At 38.5% G+C, this 17,250-nt stretch overlaps 1 protein-coding gene across 1 annotated transcript; it reads right to left on the bottom strand.

Moving 5' to 3' along the window:
• Positions 1–1,277: 1,277 nt before the first annotated feature.
• Positions 1,278–16,905, bottom strand: ankrd55 (ankyrin repeat domain 55). Its single transcript, XM_026941614.3, has 11 exons — positions 16,345–16,905; positions 15,287–15,406; positions 14,716–14,846; positions 11,190–11,299; positions 9,482–9,542; positions 7,942–8,070; positions 5,853–6,037; positions 4,873–5,040; positions 2,967–3,604; positions 2,796–2,888; positions 1,278–2,045 (listed from the first exon to the last, which is right to left on the bottom strand). Exons 1-11 carry the CDS (start codon positions 16,382–16,384, stop codon positions 1,759–1,761), a joined length of 1,962 nt encoding a protein of 653 aa, XP_026797415.1. The 5' UTR covers positions 16,385–16,905; the 3' UTR covers positions 1,278–1,758.
• Between the last annotated feature and the right edge of the window lie 345 nt (positions 16,906–17,250).

Here is a 17,250-nt window from a genome sequence, read left to right on the forward strand (position 1 = left end):
CATAGCTAATGGGTCAAAGCTGCTATACATGTTGTAGTTATTATTGAACTTAGCCACAGTATGGTTCTACGCTCTATGCTGATCAGAAAGTGTTGATTAATTTTCTATAACATGAACTTTGAGAATAGTGCCAGCTGTGGTATAATTAAATGATAACTACAATACCTGTAACTATAACACTGACCCCTTGCTATGCTTTCTGAAGCTCTTGCCAGTCTCTGGGCCATGGATTTGCCTGTCCTTGTTTAAAAAAGAGTTATAAGAGTGATAATGATACAGTAGCTGCAGTATTGATCATTTGGAATTAAACCTGTGTCGTGTTGTAGTTACTATTTAAGTATACCATAGCCAATTCGTATCAGATGTTGGTGATTCATTTTCTGTAACAGCAACTGACAGTAGTGCCAGCTGCAAGGTTTATAATATATTATCGTGCTTGTTTCTGTAGTAACAGCTTACACAGGAACTTGTATGATGGACATTCCACATTAATAGATTTTTTTTTTAAGCAAGTACGTGTTGATATGGTTAAGTTTTCTTTGAGGAGGGATTTTTCATGCATCTTTGGAAGGAAACTCCAGTGTCAGTGTTTTGTAAAAGTCCAAAGTAAAGATGTTCCTTTAAGTTTTCAGATAAAGAAAATTCTTCAGGACTGAGGACTTTGCACTTTTTGCAGTTTCTGTAACATTACAAGTTGCATTTTTTTTTTGTTTTAACTAACACCATGTCCTGTTATATTTTTTTATTTAACTGACTGATCATTTGAATTTAATATGTATAAATCAATCCTCAATACCTACAAAAAGTAGTCTAAATTGTGTTAACTACAATTTTAATATGATGCAAAGCATCTCAAATCTGCATTTCACCATCATGTAACTTGGGTTCTCTCGGTGAATGACTCCGGTAAATAAACATGATGATACATATTTGTGCCTATTATTAGAATACTTGTGCTGCAGTCGTAAGTCAGTCCATGATTTTTCCCCCTGTAATGGGTCCATGGCTGCAAAGAATAAAAAAAAACCCTGGACTATAAAATATAAAATTGCAGATGAGAAAGTAGGAGAACTTTAAATAAACAAAAACATCATGACGATGATATATAACAACCACAAATATTTGATGGCTGCCACCTTCTAAACCAGCACTTCCATGTTCTCCTTTATTTGAATAATATTTAGAAAATCACTATCCAGAATGTGTGCACCTATCTCTTGCTGTGTTGAGTCAGAGTGGCTCTTCTTCATCTTAAACCAAAGCAAACCTTGCAAACATGATTCTTAGGAAAAGGTGGTTCATTGGTCTAAAAGTTAAGCATCACTTAAGAGCATTTTAAAGAAAGAATTGTGATATTCCAAAAAGTACACACCATTTATTAATGTTAATTATTTAAAACATTTAACTTAAATAATCAAACTACAGGTATGTTTGTATAATATATAGATAAACCAGAAATCAGATTGTAGACAGTGCATGCCATAGACAAGAGTCTATTATTTTGTAAAAACGTGTGAAAAAATAGGCTGATAGCTTCATAAACTTTATCAAACATTTTAACAATGGCAATGCATTAAAATGAACCTTCTCCTTCTCAAGTCCTCATGAAAATATATAATGACAGTTTATTGACAGTCCAAAAAATCCAATAAAACCTGAAGATCATAGTGTTTTCAAGTTTACATACAGAAACCAGTTTTAATGTGGCTGAGAAAAGGTCAGCCCTTTTGTTTTTGTCACTAGTATACTGAAAGTGCATCAGGTTCTTCTTTCGGTGTTATTCTCAGTCATCTTCGGGAGTTTCGGAGGTGAAGGGCTTCGTTTTCTTTGGGGTGGGATAGCGGGAAGAACTTGCATGTTTCGCAGCGGCTCAGTGCTCAAGGGAGCAGGGAAGGAACACAGAGACTGGCTCTGATGAATGCCTGGTCTGTGATTCTTAGATGTTACAGGAGTAGGGAGTCCTGCTAGACTGCGTCCCAGAGAGCTGAGGGGCAGGGATTTGGACTTCCTTACTCCCTGAGAGACTTGGTCAGGTGGCAAAGAGACTGAACAAGAAGAAAGGTGATTGGTAAATATGATACAATAATGTAACTTTGATGTAGCTTTGATATTATATTTATTACTTATAGCAAAAAAAAAAAAAAAAATGTAAAGGAAATTCCTAAATGCACATTTCTTACCCCTCCAAGACTAAGTTGCAAACACATACATTGCTTCCATAAATACATGTTTTTTTTAATACTCCTCAATACCAATCCTGATGCAGAAATGAGTAACCTATTTAGTATTAAGTAATCAAGGGCATCATGGAACATGTTATTTAGCTCTGTTTATGTTGGTGCTGCCATGTGCTGGTAGCAATGAACTTCTCAGTATAATCTGTAAGATTTTATGACAATTAAACAGTATGTTTAACACAGAATGTGAAGGTGGCTGATCTGAGCAATCAGATCAAAGCACTATCAGTGAGTACAGACATGAGCAAAAAATGAGCACCTTGCACCTTGAATTGCACTTTGTAGAGCATGTAGGAAGAGTACATGTCACAGATCTGAAGTGCACTCTCTCACATGCAACAGTTTCTTTTGCATGCTAACTTTCCTACTTCACACTGATAATGCTGAGCAACATGAGGTTGGCCTTCCTGATGCTGTCTATTAAAGATACTGCTCAAATGTAATAAAAATGTTTTAGCAGGTTAATTGTATAGTAGGAGGATTCTGTAGTACTGATTCATTGAGCTCAGTTTGCAGACTGCTTTGCTTTGTCATTGTTAATTGTGGTAAATTGCTTACATCTGTGAGTGCAGTGGTCACGAATGGGAGCCAAGCTGTTGCGCGTCAAGGCCGAGTCTCTCATTCTCAGTGGTATCAGATGAGTATTTGCAACTGTTCAAATGGAAAAACAGGCATCATATGCATGCTGTTGAAATAGCTTTAGCAACAGATGTGGGTTTTGTAACTCACCTTGGTCATTTCTCTGGATATAAGGTGTGTGGTTGGAGCAAAGCACATCTATAGGACTCTGTGTTTCATGCAACAGTTTATCTAGCATCCTATCAGATGGAGGTGACACCCAAGCCTTGTGGTTTAGCAACTGACTGGATTCTGTTTTCCAAGGAGGACCTGTGGATTTCTGAGCCTTCATTCTGCAGTCAAAGAGGTCATGTTCACTCTTGCTCTTCTGTGACCTGTGTGCCAAATGACTAACCATCTGCCCTGACACAGTTCTATGTGGTGCATTGTGCAAGTTGGATAACAAAGAGTTTCCCAGAGTGATAGGTGGAAGACTCTGTGTGCGTATAGGAGGTAGGCTCCTATGGTCCTTGGGTGTGGGGTCATCAAGCCTTTCAGGTTCATTAGGCTGCTTTCTGCTGTCATCTTTGGCTGGGAGATCAACAATGCAGTCGAACATGGTGATGATGTCGTCCACTTCAGAGGTCTCTTCCTGCAGGTTGCTCTCTTGACTCAGCTCCCTTTGCCGTGTGGCATGCAGTTCTTTCTTCTTTTTACATGAGAAGATGTGGTTCAGTACACGGAATTTGCCCTCTTTTCTGATAGCAGGGTCGCTGCTCTGGGAAAGTAGCTGCCGGGTTGATTCAGGCCTGCACACATGTAAGATCACAAGATATTAATAACATGTGTGTGGTTGTCTGGGAAAACCCCTCAGATGTTGCAGTTTAACAGCCAAAAACTACAGTTTTTCTATCTATGACATACTTATGAGCACCTCAGCTTTAACTATAATCAACCAAAAATGTTGTGGAAGTGTTTTTACTTTTTTTTTTTTAAGGCTGCCTAGGCTATCTTTCTACAAAGATCATGTTAGGGAAGGAGCCAGGTTAGAGTGATTTTCTCATACAGTGAATGCCACACTTTGATCAAGTTGTTGGATACTTACATGCCATAGCAAAAATGGACATAAGATAATGGACACAAGTTGAGTCAGTTTGTAGATTAGATACCGGCTGTCAAAATGCCAGTGTTGCTCCTGCACTGCAGTCAAAATGTGAAAATTTCTGATTTTGACACATGCAAAAGAGTAACATATTTCAGCTCAGGAAATCCTGTAGATGTCAGAACTATATATAGATGAAAGAAGTTCCCTTTGTGAAGAGTTTTCAGGCTGCCACACATATTAGGTAACTGAAGGTTTGAAAAGGAAGTTTTAAAATATTTTAAATGCTCAGAAAGGTTTTATTGCTTCTATGAAGAGTAAGAACAGTCCTGGGATTAAAATAAGTTAGACCACTGAGTAGCAGATTAAAGCTAAACCTTGGCTCGACTTTAAAATGAAAATAAATAAATAAATAAATAAATAGTGCATGCTAAAACAGAAGAATAAGTAAATAGAGCCAAGTAGTAGTTACTAATCCCATTCATAATGAAAATCAATCAGTTCCATAGTATATAACTGTTGAAATGTGGGTTAGCTGCTGATGAAGATAGCACATTTCGGGGTAAAACCAAATAATTATAATTTCAGTCCTAAGTAATCCATAATACACTACAGGCTTTAAAGATTTTCTAATAGTTTAGCTTCAATCCGTCTCATTGCCATGCAGCCCAGAATTAACACTTTCCACATCATGTGCATTTTATTCTCACTTCACCACTTTGTGAGTGGAGCAGCTGTGTTTCCCTTTTTGAACAGGGCGGATGTAATTTTGCCTGACTGTTTCTAGCTGCTAAATCACATGCTGCCAAATACTAAATGAATTTCTGTGAATTTACATGATTGAAGTTATAGATAATTATAGAAGTTATACACGTTAATGCATTCACACAGAACAAATGAAACACTGATCACACATTAAGGTACTTCTTTTCGGGAAGGTCATTTAAAGGGTACCGTTTGAATAGAAACTCTAACCTGCTGTCGGCTGAAAGCAGTTTGATGCAGGCAGTGTGGCCGCAGTACATGGCGTACGTCAATGGCGTGTTCTCGTTGATGTCTCTTGGCCCAGGCTCCACACCCAGCTGTAACAAAGCTTGTACACACTCCTCCTTTCCTGCTGCAGCTGCCCAGTGCAAAGGTGTCCTAATACAGGTTTTGTATAAGAACAATAAATAGCATTATCATTCCTTCATGTTATATGAATGAATATATGTGAAAGATGATTTATATGATAATTTATATGTTATATGCATTATACTGCAAGAAAAAAATAATTAATGACCAATGAACATATCTGAAACTTAAAATCAGATTGCAGCAGGAGAGGTTAACCCATTTCCCCATGGTTTTCCCCATGGTCTTATCCATTTTCCATGACTTATATACATAAGAGCTGTTGATCATGGAATGATTCACATCTTCTGACATTCTATATATATATATATACAGACTACCTAGTATGAAAGACTAGTAGCTGATTAGGTTTAAATGAATGGTTATGTTTAAATTAAAGAAAATGCACCAAACTGCAAGAAAACAATACAAGAACAACTGACCAGTATGCTTAAAAAAAATTTAAATCTTAAGAAATTCAGTTATACATCTTGTCTGGGTTTCCTTTGAAAAGTCTGTTTCTTTCAATCTGTTTCTTCTGGTAAAACAAAGGGTAAACGAAATAGATTTGGCTGGTGATAGGATCTAGATAGTTTAATGCACATATGTAGCTAATGTCTGGTGATATTCTAAAGCATGCAGTTGCAGTAGCTTAATAGCCCAATGACACACTTTTCCAGAACCCTGCTAATTTTCCAGAAAATGCTAGATGCATTTCAGAACAGTCAGGGTTTATATGATGGATTTAGGAGGAAGTTGAGAAAGACAAAGGAAGTCATGAGACATACTGAGCAGTTGAGGTGAAGTGAATCATAAGACATTAAGATGTACCACTGTCTTACCGCTCATCCACATCCAGAGCCTGCAGATTGGTTTCAGGGATGCGTGCAAGCTCGTAGATGATGTCACTGTAACCTGCAGCGGCGGCAATGTGAACGCAGGTCTTCCCATTCTCATCATCATAGTTTATGATGGTGGAACCAAGGTGATGGTCGAGAATTAGTGAGCACATAAATCTGCTACCACTCTGCCAAACAGGTACACAAAATGTAAAAACTCATTTTAGTTTTTGTGGCCAAACGAAGTTGTTTTTTTTAAACAAACAAATAAATGAATAAAGCATGGAAATATGATACCAGCTTTATTATCTGATGCTTGAATCTCTGGTAATTGATTGAGTGGAAGGGAGGTTTTGTGTTCAATGAATGATGATGGCATATGGGAGACTAGCACAAGGTCTATGTGCCTCATAAATCCACATTGCAATCCTGACATGGGCCTCAGTAGGATAGCAGGTGCACACACACACACACACACACACACACATAACACCCACACACACCCACAAATAAATAGATTTTTAAATGAATACAGTTCACAACATGAAAAGCCCTAAGATTGAAATATTTCTAAAATAATGGAGTATTTTAGGCATAAAGGGCCTTGTGAGGTTTTTCTGTGAGGAGATATTTAACTAGCATTTTTGGAAGGAGTCTCCAGTTCACTTCACTTCACTTCACTTCACTTCAGTGTCGGTGCTTTGTATCAGTCATTGGTAAAGCTGTTCCTTTAAGTTTTCCATCACAGGAAAGTCTTCACCTGGGGAGCACTAGCATTTATATCAGCTCTATAACAAATCTATAACTATGATGCACTGAACCATTTCTATTGTAAGATTAATTGCAATGATTGGGAGAGGGAAAGGGGGATTTTAGAGTAATGTCCGTACATCAGAAATGCATGGGAAGTATTTTATATGCTGAGAAAGGCTGAGAAAAAGAAAACTGTCTCCCGTTTTGAATGCAAAGTTGGGCATTGTGCCCAGTGGGGTTGGTTTCAGGTCTTTTGTGTGGTTTTTCAGATGTAGGAAATTTTTGCTGAAACCTGTCAACCGTGGTTAATGATATTACCACGAACACAGTTAAACAAAGGTACAAAAACTGTCTAAAAACCAGTCTAAAACTGATTAAAATGAGCTGCTACTTTGCACATATGACTGTATGTTGTCAACAATCAATGACCTGTTATGGGGTTATTCTAAAAAGTCACTAGATAGTGGGCTATAGCATAAGTCAAGTGTGATAGCCTCTCAACTTAATTTTGTGGGAGGCTATGTCATTGTTTTGTGAACCAACATGTTTTGTGAACATTCCACAACATTAAATTCAGATTCAACTTTATTGTCATTGTGCAGTGTAGACATACAGAGACAATGAAATACAGTTAGCCTCTGACCAGAAATGCAAATAGCAATAAATATGGCAAATAAGTTCAATAAAAGTATTCACTGTAGAAGTAAAGTGCAAGATTATGGATGCAACTGTAAATGGATAAAAACTGTCATTCTTTAATTAAATTGTAATCTATCCCAGCATTCCCTGTCATGTTTAATTCTTACATAATGTCTATAAATTATTTCACATTATATCTAGTGTCAGTACTTTTATAATACTGCTCGTTTGTGTTATTACACACTGTAGTAGTTGTCTGGATGGTTAAATCTGTTTCTTGCAATTGTTTTATTTTTCTTCCTTTTCTTGTTCATGTAACTGTTCTCAGGTTATATCCTTAAAGCCCTTATTTATAACATATTTGAGTACAAAAGACTGATAGTGACTCAAGTCAGAAAGCCGTATGTACACTTTATGTGAAAATGAAACTGAACATGACTGGGCATGATATACAGTACGTCATAATTTATGATGCTTTCTGCTGTCGTCAGTCTGTTGTCTTCATTGTCTTCTGCAAAGAGAGAGTGTAACTAAATTTACTATGTTGTAACTTTTTTGTGTTGATGCTTTGCCTTGCCTACAATTAGTAGAAGAGCGAGTTCAAGCATATTTTAGATACACTCTGGACACTATTTGAAGTTGGCACATGACTCAACAGTTTATCCAGTCATTTCACAAGAAATCAGTGTGACTGTCCTACCTGCACAGCCCAGTGAAGTGCGGTTTTAAAGTCTTTGTCAACCAGTGTGGGATCCGCCCCTTTTTGCAGCAGGGCCTGTACATGCTCCGGGCGGTTATGGAAGGATGCCCAGTGAAGCGCCGTCATTCCCTACCAAGACAAAAGCAGTATTGTATGTTTTAATATGCTTGTTATTAACTGTAAAGCAATTCAGTTACCCATTATAAGACAGTGCATGAAAACAGTTATAAATTCTGCCAGATTGTTAAGGACGCGTAATTCATTCAATGTATTTCCATTTGGGATTTTATGAAGTTCATTTTCTGAATGGGATTTTACGAAGTTCATGTCTTGAGACATAGATATTGGCTTTTCAGACATTATCTGTTAAAGCAGAAATCTCTTTACTGTTCCACTCCAAGAGAGATTTAGTACTTATATCGTCTCTGAAGTTCACTGAGTATAAAACTATGCCCTTAGCTCTCAGGGAACATAAAATACATGGTGCAATACAGTTACATCCAACTGAAAGAGTGTACCACTCTATTTTTTTAGTGGTGTATAAACGTCACATTGAGTGAAAAAAAAACCAAGGGTGAGTCATGTCTGCAGTTTTAGCAGAGAACAAATGTAGTTAAATTGTAAGAATGAATCACACTCAGGTTCAGTCTTAGTCATGTGAATGCCTAAAGGTATTGAGAGGTAATGAGTTTTTGCTGCATGACCAACTCTTGGGAGAGTAACATTAGCGAATTTCCTCCATTTGTCTATCATCTGCCTTACAGTGGATTGGTGGAGGCCAAATTTTATGTTGTTGAAACATGGGAGGGCCTACTAAACTCATGCCTGATTGCCATCCACTTGATTGAAACACCTGCCTTCAGTTGCCCCTTTAAATTAACTCATACTCCTGGAGGTTCACATACTTTTTCCGACAAACATATTTTGTTGTTGGATAATGTAAAATCTATAATGTTTTTGCGTAATCTGTTTGATTGGGTTCTCTTTATCTAGTTTTAGGACTTAGATGAAGATCTGATCATACTTCAGTTCAGATTTATGCAGAAATACAGAAATTTCTAAATGGTTCACAAACTTTCCAGCAGCACTGTATACACTGTATATTTATTCACAGGTTTATATTAATGCAGCGAGTCTAATATAGTATTGTTTTTATAGTAACAGCTTCTACAGGGTTTTGTATGGTGTACGCTCCACACAAAAAAATCTTTTTAATATGGTGAAGTTTTCTCTGAGAGGACATTCACACAAACCTGACATTTATTATTTTCCTATAACAGCATACCCTGTCATGTTTTATTCTTTACTTAAAGCTATAAATTTTTCCACGAATGGAGGTTTGTACCATGTAGATACTGAGTTCGTCAGGCTAGAGGTTCAGGCTGAATATAGTCATGCAACACACTGGTATTAAAGACCAAAAAGGATTCTGGAAAAAAATATATAAATATACCTGGTGGGTGCAATTTGAACGTTATAATGATTATTCCCGATATACCATACATGCGAGTAAATTAACAAATGTTTAAACTTTTCTCACCTCATTGTCTTGATGATTTATTTCACACAGTGTTGACTGTTGCAATAATACAGCCATGAGTCTATGAATGACAAAATTGCATAATACCATTAGGAATGTACAGTAGTCATACTCAGTATTATTTTCACACATACACTATATGGGTAAAGGTTTGTGGACACTTGACCATCATACCCATATTTGGTTGTTACCCAAACTGTTGCCACAAAGTTAGAAGCTCACAATTGTATAGAATGTCTTTGTATGCTGTAACATTGCAGTTTCCCTTCACTGGAACTAAGGGCCTAAACACGTTCCAGCATGACAATGCTCCTGTACACAAACCAAGGTCCATGAAGACATGGTTTGCCAAAGTTGGTGTGGAAGAACTCGAGTAGCCTGCACAGAGCCCTTACCTCAACCCCACTGAATACCTTTCAAGATGAATTGGAATGCCGACTGTGCCACAGAGCTCCTCACCCGACATCAGTGCCTGACTTCAATAATGCTCATGTGGCTGAATGAGCACAAATCCCCACAGTCATGCTCCAAAATCTAGTGGAAAGCCTTCCCAGAAGAATGAAGGTTATTATAACAGCAAACGGGGGACTAAATCTGGAATAGATGTGATGGACAAGTGTCCACAAACTTTTGGGCATATACTGTATGTAGACACACTGGGCATATACTGTATGTAGACATCACATGTTGAAAATAATATACTTGCTGAAATATTAACTCTGATCTGTTCATATCAGGCTTACACTGAAGAAAGGCTAATTAGTCATATTTTTCACAGCGTTCGCAAGTTGAGAAATCTAATTGAAAACAGTTATGTTTACTCTAAGTGTCTAGAGACTGCAATAAATCTGCACACACTGCTCATTTTAGCCATTGCTAGTACAGTGGAAACAAGCTGCCAGATGGACAGAGAGAAACAGGAAGTCTCACTGAAGGGTCTTATTTTTCATTGTTGTTCTCACACTCCAACACCCAAAAGCAGTAGTGCAGATTTTAAACAGACCTATAAAAGGCCTGTCTTTTCCCCTCCTGCCATTATGGGAAAGTGCTGGAAAGGAAAGGTGCTGCTGGAAATGCTGCCGTGAAGAGCAAAGGTCTCAGGTTGCTATAGGGACTGCATACATGTCCCGGTGAGAGCGTTCCCATTTGAGGAAGTGAACATTCATTAAGACACACAATGAATCTTGGCCTAGTGCCACTGATGTGCTGACCCAGCTGCTGGGTCTAATACAGCGTACTTTCTCTTCCTCTTGTGGGCTTTGGTTTCTAAATTAAACCAAGGCAGTTCCTTAAATCAATTCAAACCAGTTCCTTTAAATATTTGCAATATTAATCCATATTAATATTAATCCATGTTAATGTTCATGATTATGTTTGAGAAATCTTTTAGTCTGTTCTTTTAGAGCTTTCCATTTCCACCTAAACTGTACCAACAGTAAAATAGCCACAGATTATAATTAGGTCTTAAATGAATGTTTTGAAATGAGTCTTGATGAACATCAAAGCATGAATAGCTTTTACTTGAGCTTTCAGGATAGATTTAATTCCCAAATCATATTGCCTGTGTATGAAGAGCTTATTTGCCTGATGTCTACCTTCTTTGCTAAATTTCCAAAACTTTCCATAACTTCCAGCTCAACCATATGAGTGGAACATCAGATATGCAGCTACGTTTTACTAAGGAAAATCATGGCAGATGGATGTGTACCTGAGGTCGACCTCAGCTGTAGCAGCATGAAGCGGTAAGCGACCGTTCTTATCAGGGATGTTCTGTTTTGCTCCATTTCGTAGTAAACACACACAGCCTTCCAGCCAGCCCTTTGAAAGATAACATACCAAGTCATGTCAGTGAACCAGCTGGAAATGTCACACAGATGGTGTTAGCTAGGTTTTGTGTTGATTTTATCAGGCAAGTCAGGTGGTGGAAAATTTCAGACCCCATATCAAACAATGATAACAAGTACAAAACCTACAGTCAGGGCTGTCTTGCCTCTGTGCACCATCACAGTGGATTTGAAATGAAACAATCAAGATATGATTGAAGTGTAGACTTTCAGCTTTAATTCAGGGAGTTTAACAAAAATATTGCATTAACTGTTAAGGAATTACAGCCATTTTTTTATATAGTACCTCCATTTTCACAGGCTCAAAAGTAATTGGACAATTGACTGATAAGCAGTTTCATGGCAAATTAAGGAGTTAAGAGGAGATTCCAAGTGTTGAATTTGCATTTGGTAGCTGTTCATGGGAACTCTCACTATGTGGTCCAAAGAGGTGTCGATGCAAGTGAAGGAGGCCATCATTAGGCTGCAGAAATGAAACAGACCTATCAGAGAGATAGCAGAAATTTTAGGAGTGGCCAAATCAACAATTTGGTACACTCTTAAAAAGGAGGAGAGCTCAGCAACACCAAAAGGCCTGGAAGACCACGGAAGACAACTAAAGTGGATGATTGCAGATTTTTTTCCTTGGTGAAGAAACACCCCTTCACAACATCTAGCCAAGTCATGAACACTCTAGAGGAGGTAGGCGTATCATTGTCAAAGTCTAAAATCAAGAAATGCCTTCACGAATGTAAATCCAGAGAATTTACCTCAAGATGCAAACCACTGGTAACACTCAAGAACAGAAAGGCCAGATTAGATTTTACTAAAAAAAAAAAAAAGAAAAAGCTCTAAAAAGCCTGAGCAGTTCTGATGCAAGATTAACTTGTACCAGAATGATGGGAAGAGAAGAAAGAGAAGAGTATGGAGAAGGAAAGGAATGGCTCATGAACCAAAGCATACCACATCATCTGTCAAACATGTAGAGGTAGTGTTTTGGCATGGGCATGTATGGCTGCCAGTGGAACTGGGTCACTGGTGTTTATCAATGATGTGTCTGCTTATAGAAGAAGCAGGATGAAGTGTATAGAGCTACACTATATGGCCAAAGGTTTGCGGACATCGGACCATAACATTCCTACAGCATGTGCTTGTTGAACATCCCATTCCAGATTTAGTCCCAATTTGCTGTTGTCCTCCACTCCTCTGGGAAAGCTTTCTACTACATTTTGGAGAGTGGCTGTGGGGAGTTGCCCATTCAGCCACAAGAGCATTAGTGAGGTCAGGTATTGATATTGGGTGAGGAGGCCTGGGGGTCAGTCACTGTTCCAGTTCATCCAAAAGGTGTTCAGTGGGTTTGAGGTCAGGGCTCTGTACAGGCCACTCAAGTTCTACCACTCCAACCTTGGCAAAACATATCTTCATGCGATAATGACAATGTGCACAGGGGCATTGTCATGCTGGACCAGGTTTGTGCCCCTTAGTTCCAGTGAAGGGAAAGTGTAATGTTATAGCCTACAAAGACATTCTATACAATTGTGTACTTCCAAATTTGTGGCATCAGTTTGGGAAAGAACCACATATGGGTGTGATGGTCAGGTGTCTGCAAACTTTTGGCTATATAGTGTATACTTTCTGTTCAGATTCATTCAAATGCTGCAAAACTGATAGTGCTTCACAGTACAGATGGATAATGACCCACCGTGAAAGCAACCCAAGAGCTTCTTAAGGTGAAGAAATGGAATGTTCTTATATGCCCATGTCAGTCACCTGACCTCAAACCAATTGAGCAGGCTTTTCACTTACTGAGGACAAATCTGAAGACAGAAAGACCCACAAACAAGAAGAAACTGAAGGCAGCTGTAGTATGGGTGTGAAGCATCTCAAGGGAGGAAACTCAGCATTTGATGATGTCTATGGGTTCCAAACTTCAGGCAGTCATTGACTACAAAGGATTTGCATCCAAGTATTAAAAATAATCCTAATATTTATGATTATGTTAGTCTGACAATTACTTTTGGGCCTGTGAAAATCAAGGGACTATGTAAAAAATGGCTGTAATTTCTAAATGCTTAATGCAATATTATTAAGCCCTTGAATTAAAGCTGAAAGTCTACACTTCAATCACATCTTGATTGCTTCATTTCAAATCCACTATGGTGGTGTACAGAGGCATAATTACAAAAATTGTGTCACTGTCCAAATACTTATGGACCTGACTGTACATCAACGAAAAGGTAGCTAATAAACTAATGAACATTTGATTTTTTTAAATCAAATCTACAATTTGATTTGCTGCTGATATTCTGTCAGTGACAAAAACTGAAGTAATTTTATGCTTCATTTATGCTAGAACTGACTTGAAACTTTCAGTTCCCATTAACATTACAAAAGTCATTTGTCTAAATGATATAAAGGTTGAGCTTTTTATGTCCAAAACTGTTTTAGACATGTAATAATTATATAATTGCAAAGATACTTTAGATGCCTACTGTGATTACTAAGTACTTTTGGCTAGTTTCTTCATTTTTAGCTTCTTTTATGGCCCAGAACCTGAGAACAGCTGCTCAGTTCCGCCTCTTCCTTAAAAAAAAACAATTCACAAGGCTTGCATAGTTTCTACAGAGGGATGGAAACAGGTGGCAGGTGTTTACAATTCTCTTTGCAGACAGGAGAGGGATCAAAAATTACACACTGCTCCTTTAACTCTTTAAAGCTAGTGTTTTGCAAAGTAAACTTCATGATTTGGCTCTAACACTACAGTATATCTGACTGGTTAGATGTTGATTAATTTAGTAGTAGTGCTGGCTGTAATTCAAAGCACTAGTTTAATGCTGCCATAATATGTTATCATTTCTATAGCAAGAACTTACACAGGGACTTGTATGGCTTAAAAATCTGCTATTATTTAGCCAAGATAAATGGTTCATCGTTGATTTGGTGAAGCTTCATTTAACATTTTTAGAAAGACTCTTCAGTTAGCACACTCTAATAGTCAAAGCTGTCCTTTTAAGTTTAAGTCTATAGACTTCACAGTTTCCAGATAACGTGACTAACTTGGACAGAGAGAAAAAGAGAGAGGCTGCGGGAAGAACTGTTTCTATCTGTTATAATGTAAATGATTGTTATATGATCTGCTGTAATGTTTTGCAGATGTTCCACAACAATAAATGTAACTATAAATAGTTTTTTTTAAAGTATGATGTTCTTTGATTAATAATTAATATTGATTAATAGTAAAATTTCAGTATGTACTGTTATTAGAAAATAATCAATTTTTGGAAACAGTAACTCCAGTTCTAGCACCACACTGTCATTGATTATTTTCCTATATCAGCACACCCTCTCACATTTTATTCCTCACATGGAAAGTCCAATCCCACAATGCATCCCCAAAGCTCTCGCTAGTACCAAGTATGTAGCGAGGGAAAGTGAAGTCCTGCCACAGGCATCCTGAGTGTTGATCGATGCACCCATTTTCAGCAACAGCTTGACTGTATCCACCTGTCTCCCAGAGACAGCATGCATCAGTGGTGTCGAGCCTGGGCCAAGAACATAAGCAAAAGGCATTTGAGGACTTTTGGCCATGTCTATATCTGCAGATGAGCTCTGTCTTTGTGGTATTTCATGTCCTCAAATTACTTTATCTCATCTAAATGTACTCAGTGAAGGAGAATGACAGCAGCCATGACAGCAGCAGCACAATGCATGACATAAGGTGTGGCAAAAAGGTACATTTGCTTTTTGTTATTTGCTTTCAATTAACTTATACCATTGTGTTATGTTCAGTATAACAAAATATAGTTTCTTTCATTTGGACATTTCCATGCTAGAGTAGCAATTTGGGCTCTGAATAAAATCTATCCAACCAAACAGCAGAGTCCTGTATGTTGCTTTAAACTATTAGATAATATTTTAATTAAATAAAAAGAGGGCTGTAAGTGTCAGAAAAATGGCCGTAGTTGGGGCGTATTGTACATGCCTTCGCTATCACAGCACTCCAGAATGGAGGGATCCTCACGTATTGTGGCTGTCAGACTGTTGACGTCCCCTGTAGCCGCTGCTTGGAACACCACATTCAAGTCCACCTCCTCAGCACAGTCTGACAGGGACAAAATTTGCATTTACATTAATTAATTTGGCAGATACCTTTTATCCAAACTGGCTTACAAGCAAGGCAGAAGACTGTCCAAGAATCTAGCTGTTAAAGGAGTCAGCAGTGATAGAGGCAAGAAAGAGACATGTATATGACGAAGCAATATCTTCGTCTTTTACTTTTAATAAATTAACTTTAGAATTCTCTCATATTTTCAGCATGAGATTAAGCTAATTGACTAATTAAATTAGCTGCCACATAAATTAGCTGATTTGGAAATAATTCAGAAATATTATTGGTTTTTGGGGGTTGGGGAGAGGGGCCCTGCATAGGTTCCTGCCCAGAGGCCCCAGATTGACTGATCTGTCCCTGGCCGAGGTGGATCTGGAGCCTATCCGTGGAACATGCCCACTCACACGCTCACTCACACCCAAGGGCAATTTCGAGTAGTTGACACAGTTTTTTCCAGTACAGAGAAAAGCACTGAGGTTATTGTTATTGTTATCATGCATACACTACATATGCCTCAGAAGTTATTCTGCAGCATTCCTTTTACTGCAAAATGTACAGGGTTGGAATAACACCTAGTTAACTTTGAAATCCAGCTGAACACAAAGAATGTAGGAGTTACTCCAGTGTTGTAGCTTTAGCCCAGTGAATGCCATGACACAGTTAGTCAAAAGTCCAAATCCCCTAAAGTCTCCTCAGTGCAAACTTCATGTACTGAAAATCAAATGATCAGTGCCTGTTAGTAGGGTTTAGTGCTGACTATTAGCCCAGTGCAGTGTGGGTTTCATACTCCCCAGGCCCACTTTGCTCTTCTCTCCCATCAGTAACCCATAAGGCCGAACAGCCACTGATGCAAGCTGGGCGTCACCATGGCAACAGCAGCAGCGGCTGTTCCCCCCTCTGCGATCCCCCAAACCCCCCACCTTCTGCTTTACCTTTAGGCTGGTCAAAAACGGTGGCAGAGGGAAACTCCATGACCGAGGATTACCACCACACAAGGAAAACACACAGCTTCCAGAGAGAAGGGAGAGAGTGGATCCTCTGTGCAGACTATGTCATGGTGCTGGTTAGTGCTCCTGTTCTTCCCTGAATTACCCTGAGATATAGAGATAAAGACAGGAAAAGAGAGGGAGTAGAAAGAGAGAGAAAGCTTGGCAGGAGAAGGCGGAAAACGCGTGTCTGTGCTCCCACGGTAGAAGTTTTACGCGCGCATTTCTGATGTAGCCAAGGCGAGAGGAGAGGACGCGCCGCTTCTCTGTGATCGATATGCATGAATGGGGGATTGCGAAGCTCACACTGCGCATGCGCAGAACCACAAGCATCATCAGCATCCCAAAGCAACCTGGTGGCGGCACGACCTCATGGATTGTTTTTGCCAGATTTGACTCGGTTTCCGGTCTAATTTGAGTCTATTTTAAACACATCGTGCTGTAACTAACGGATATAATTTGGTCATGTTATACTTCGAGCTGGTTTAAAGTGAATTTTGCGTTTTTTAAATACCAATAAGGCGGGATAGAGGTAACCCAATCTGGCAACCCTGGTGATGAAGGATTGTCTGAATGCCCTGCTCACGCATGGATGTTTCACCTGATGCTATTAACATTTTGTCAATTACACATTACATGAGCCCCCTTTCCATCCCTCTAACTCTCTTCTCTAACGTGGCTGTCAGTCTTGTTTCTAGAAGATGCAGTAAGAGATTCAGTAAAAAGAAAATGCATGAGATCCTAAGGAAATTCTTGAATGCATGAATAGCCTACAAATACATAAAAACATCTTAATGTGTCTGAATGATCCAGTAAAATATCATGAAGCCTGCAGTTATATATATCTACAAT

The sequence above is a fragment of the Pangasianodon hypophthalmus genome, chromosome 17, assembly GCF_027358585.1.
Source record: "Pangasianodon hypophthalmus isolate fPanHyp1 chromosome 17, fPanHyp1.pri, whole genome shotgun sequence".
NCBI classification, from domain to species: domain Eukaryota; kingdom Metazoa; phylum Chordata; class Actinopteri; order Siluriformes; family Pangasiidae; genus Pangasianodon; species Pangasianodon hypophthalmus.

Excerpts from the sequence above, each read along its gene's own strand:
- ankrd55 (XM_026941614.3), bottom strand. The coding sequence starts at position 16,384 with ATGGAGTTTCCCTCTGCCACCGTTTTTGACCAGCCTAAAG. Across the intron at positions 9,543-11,189 it reads ACAGCTGAGGTCGACCTCAG|ACTCATGGCTGTATTATTGC; the intron begins GTACACATCCAT and ends TGTCATTCATAG. Across the intron at positions 6,038-7,941 it reads CACTTCACTGGGCTGTGCAG|AGTGGTAGCAGATTTATGTG; the intron begins GTAGGACAGTCA and ends CCTGTTTGGCAG.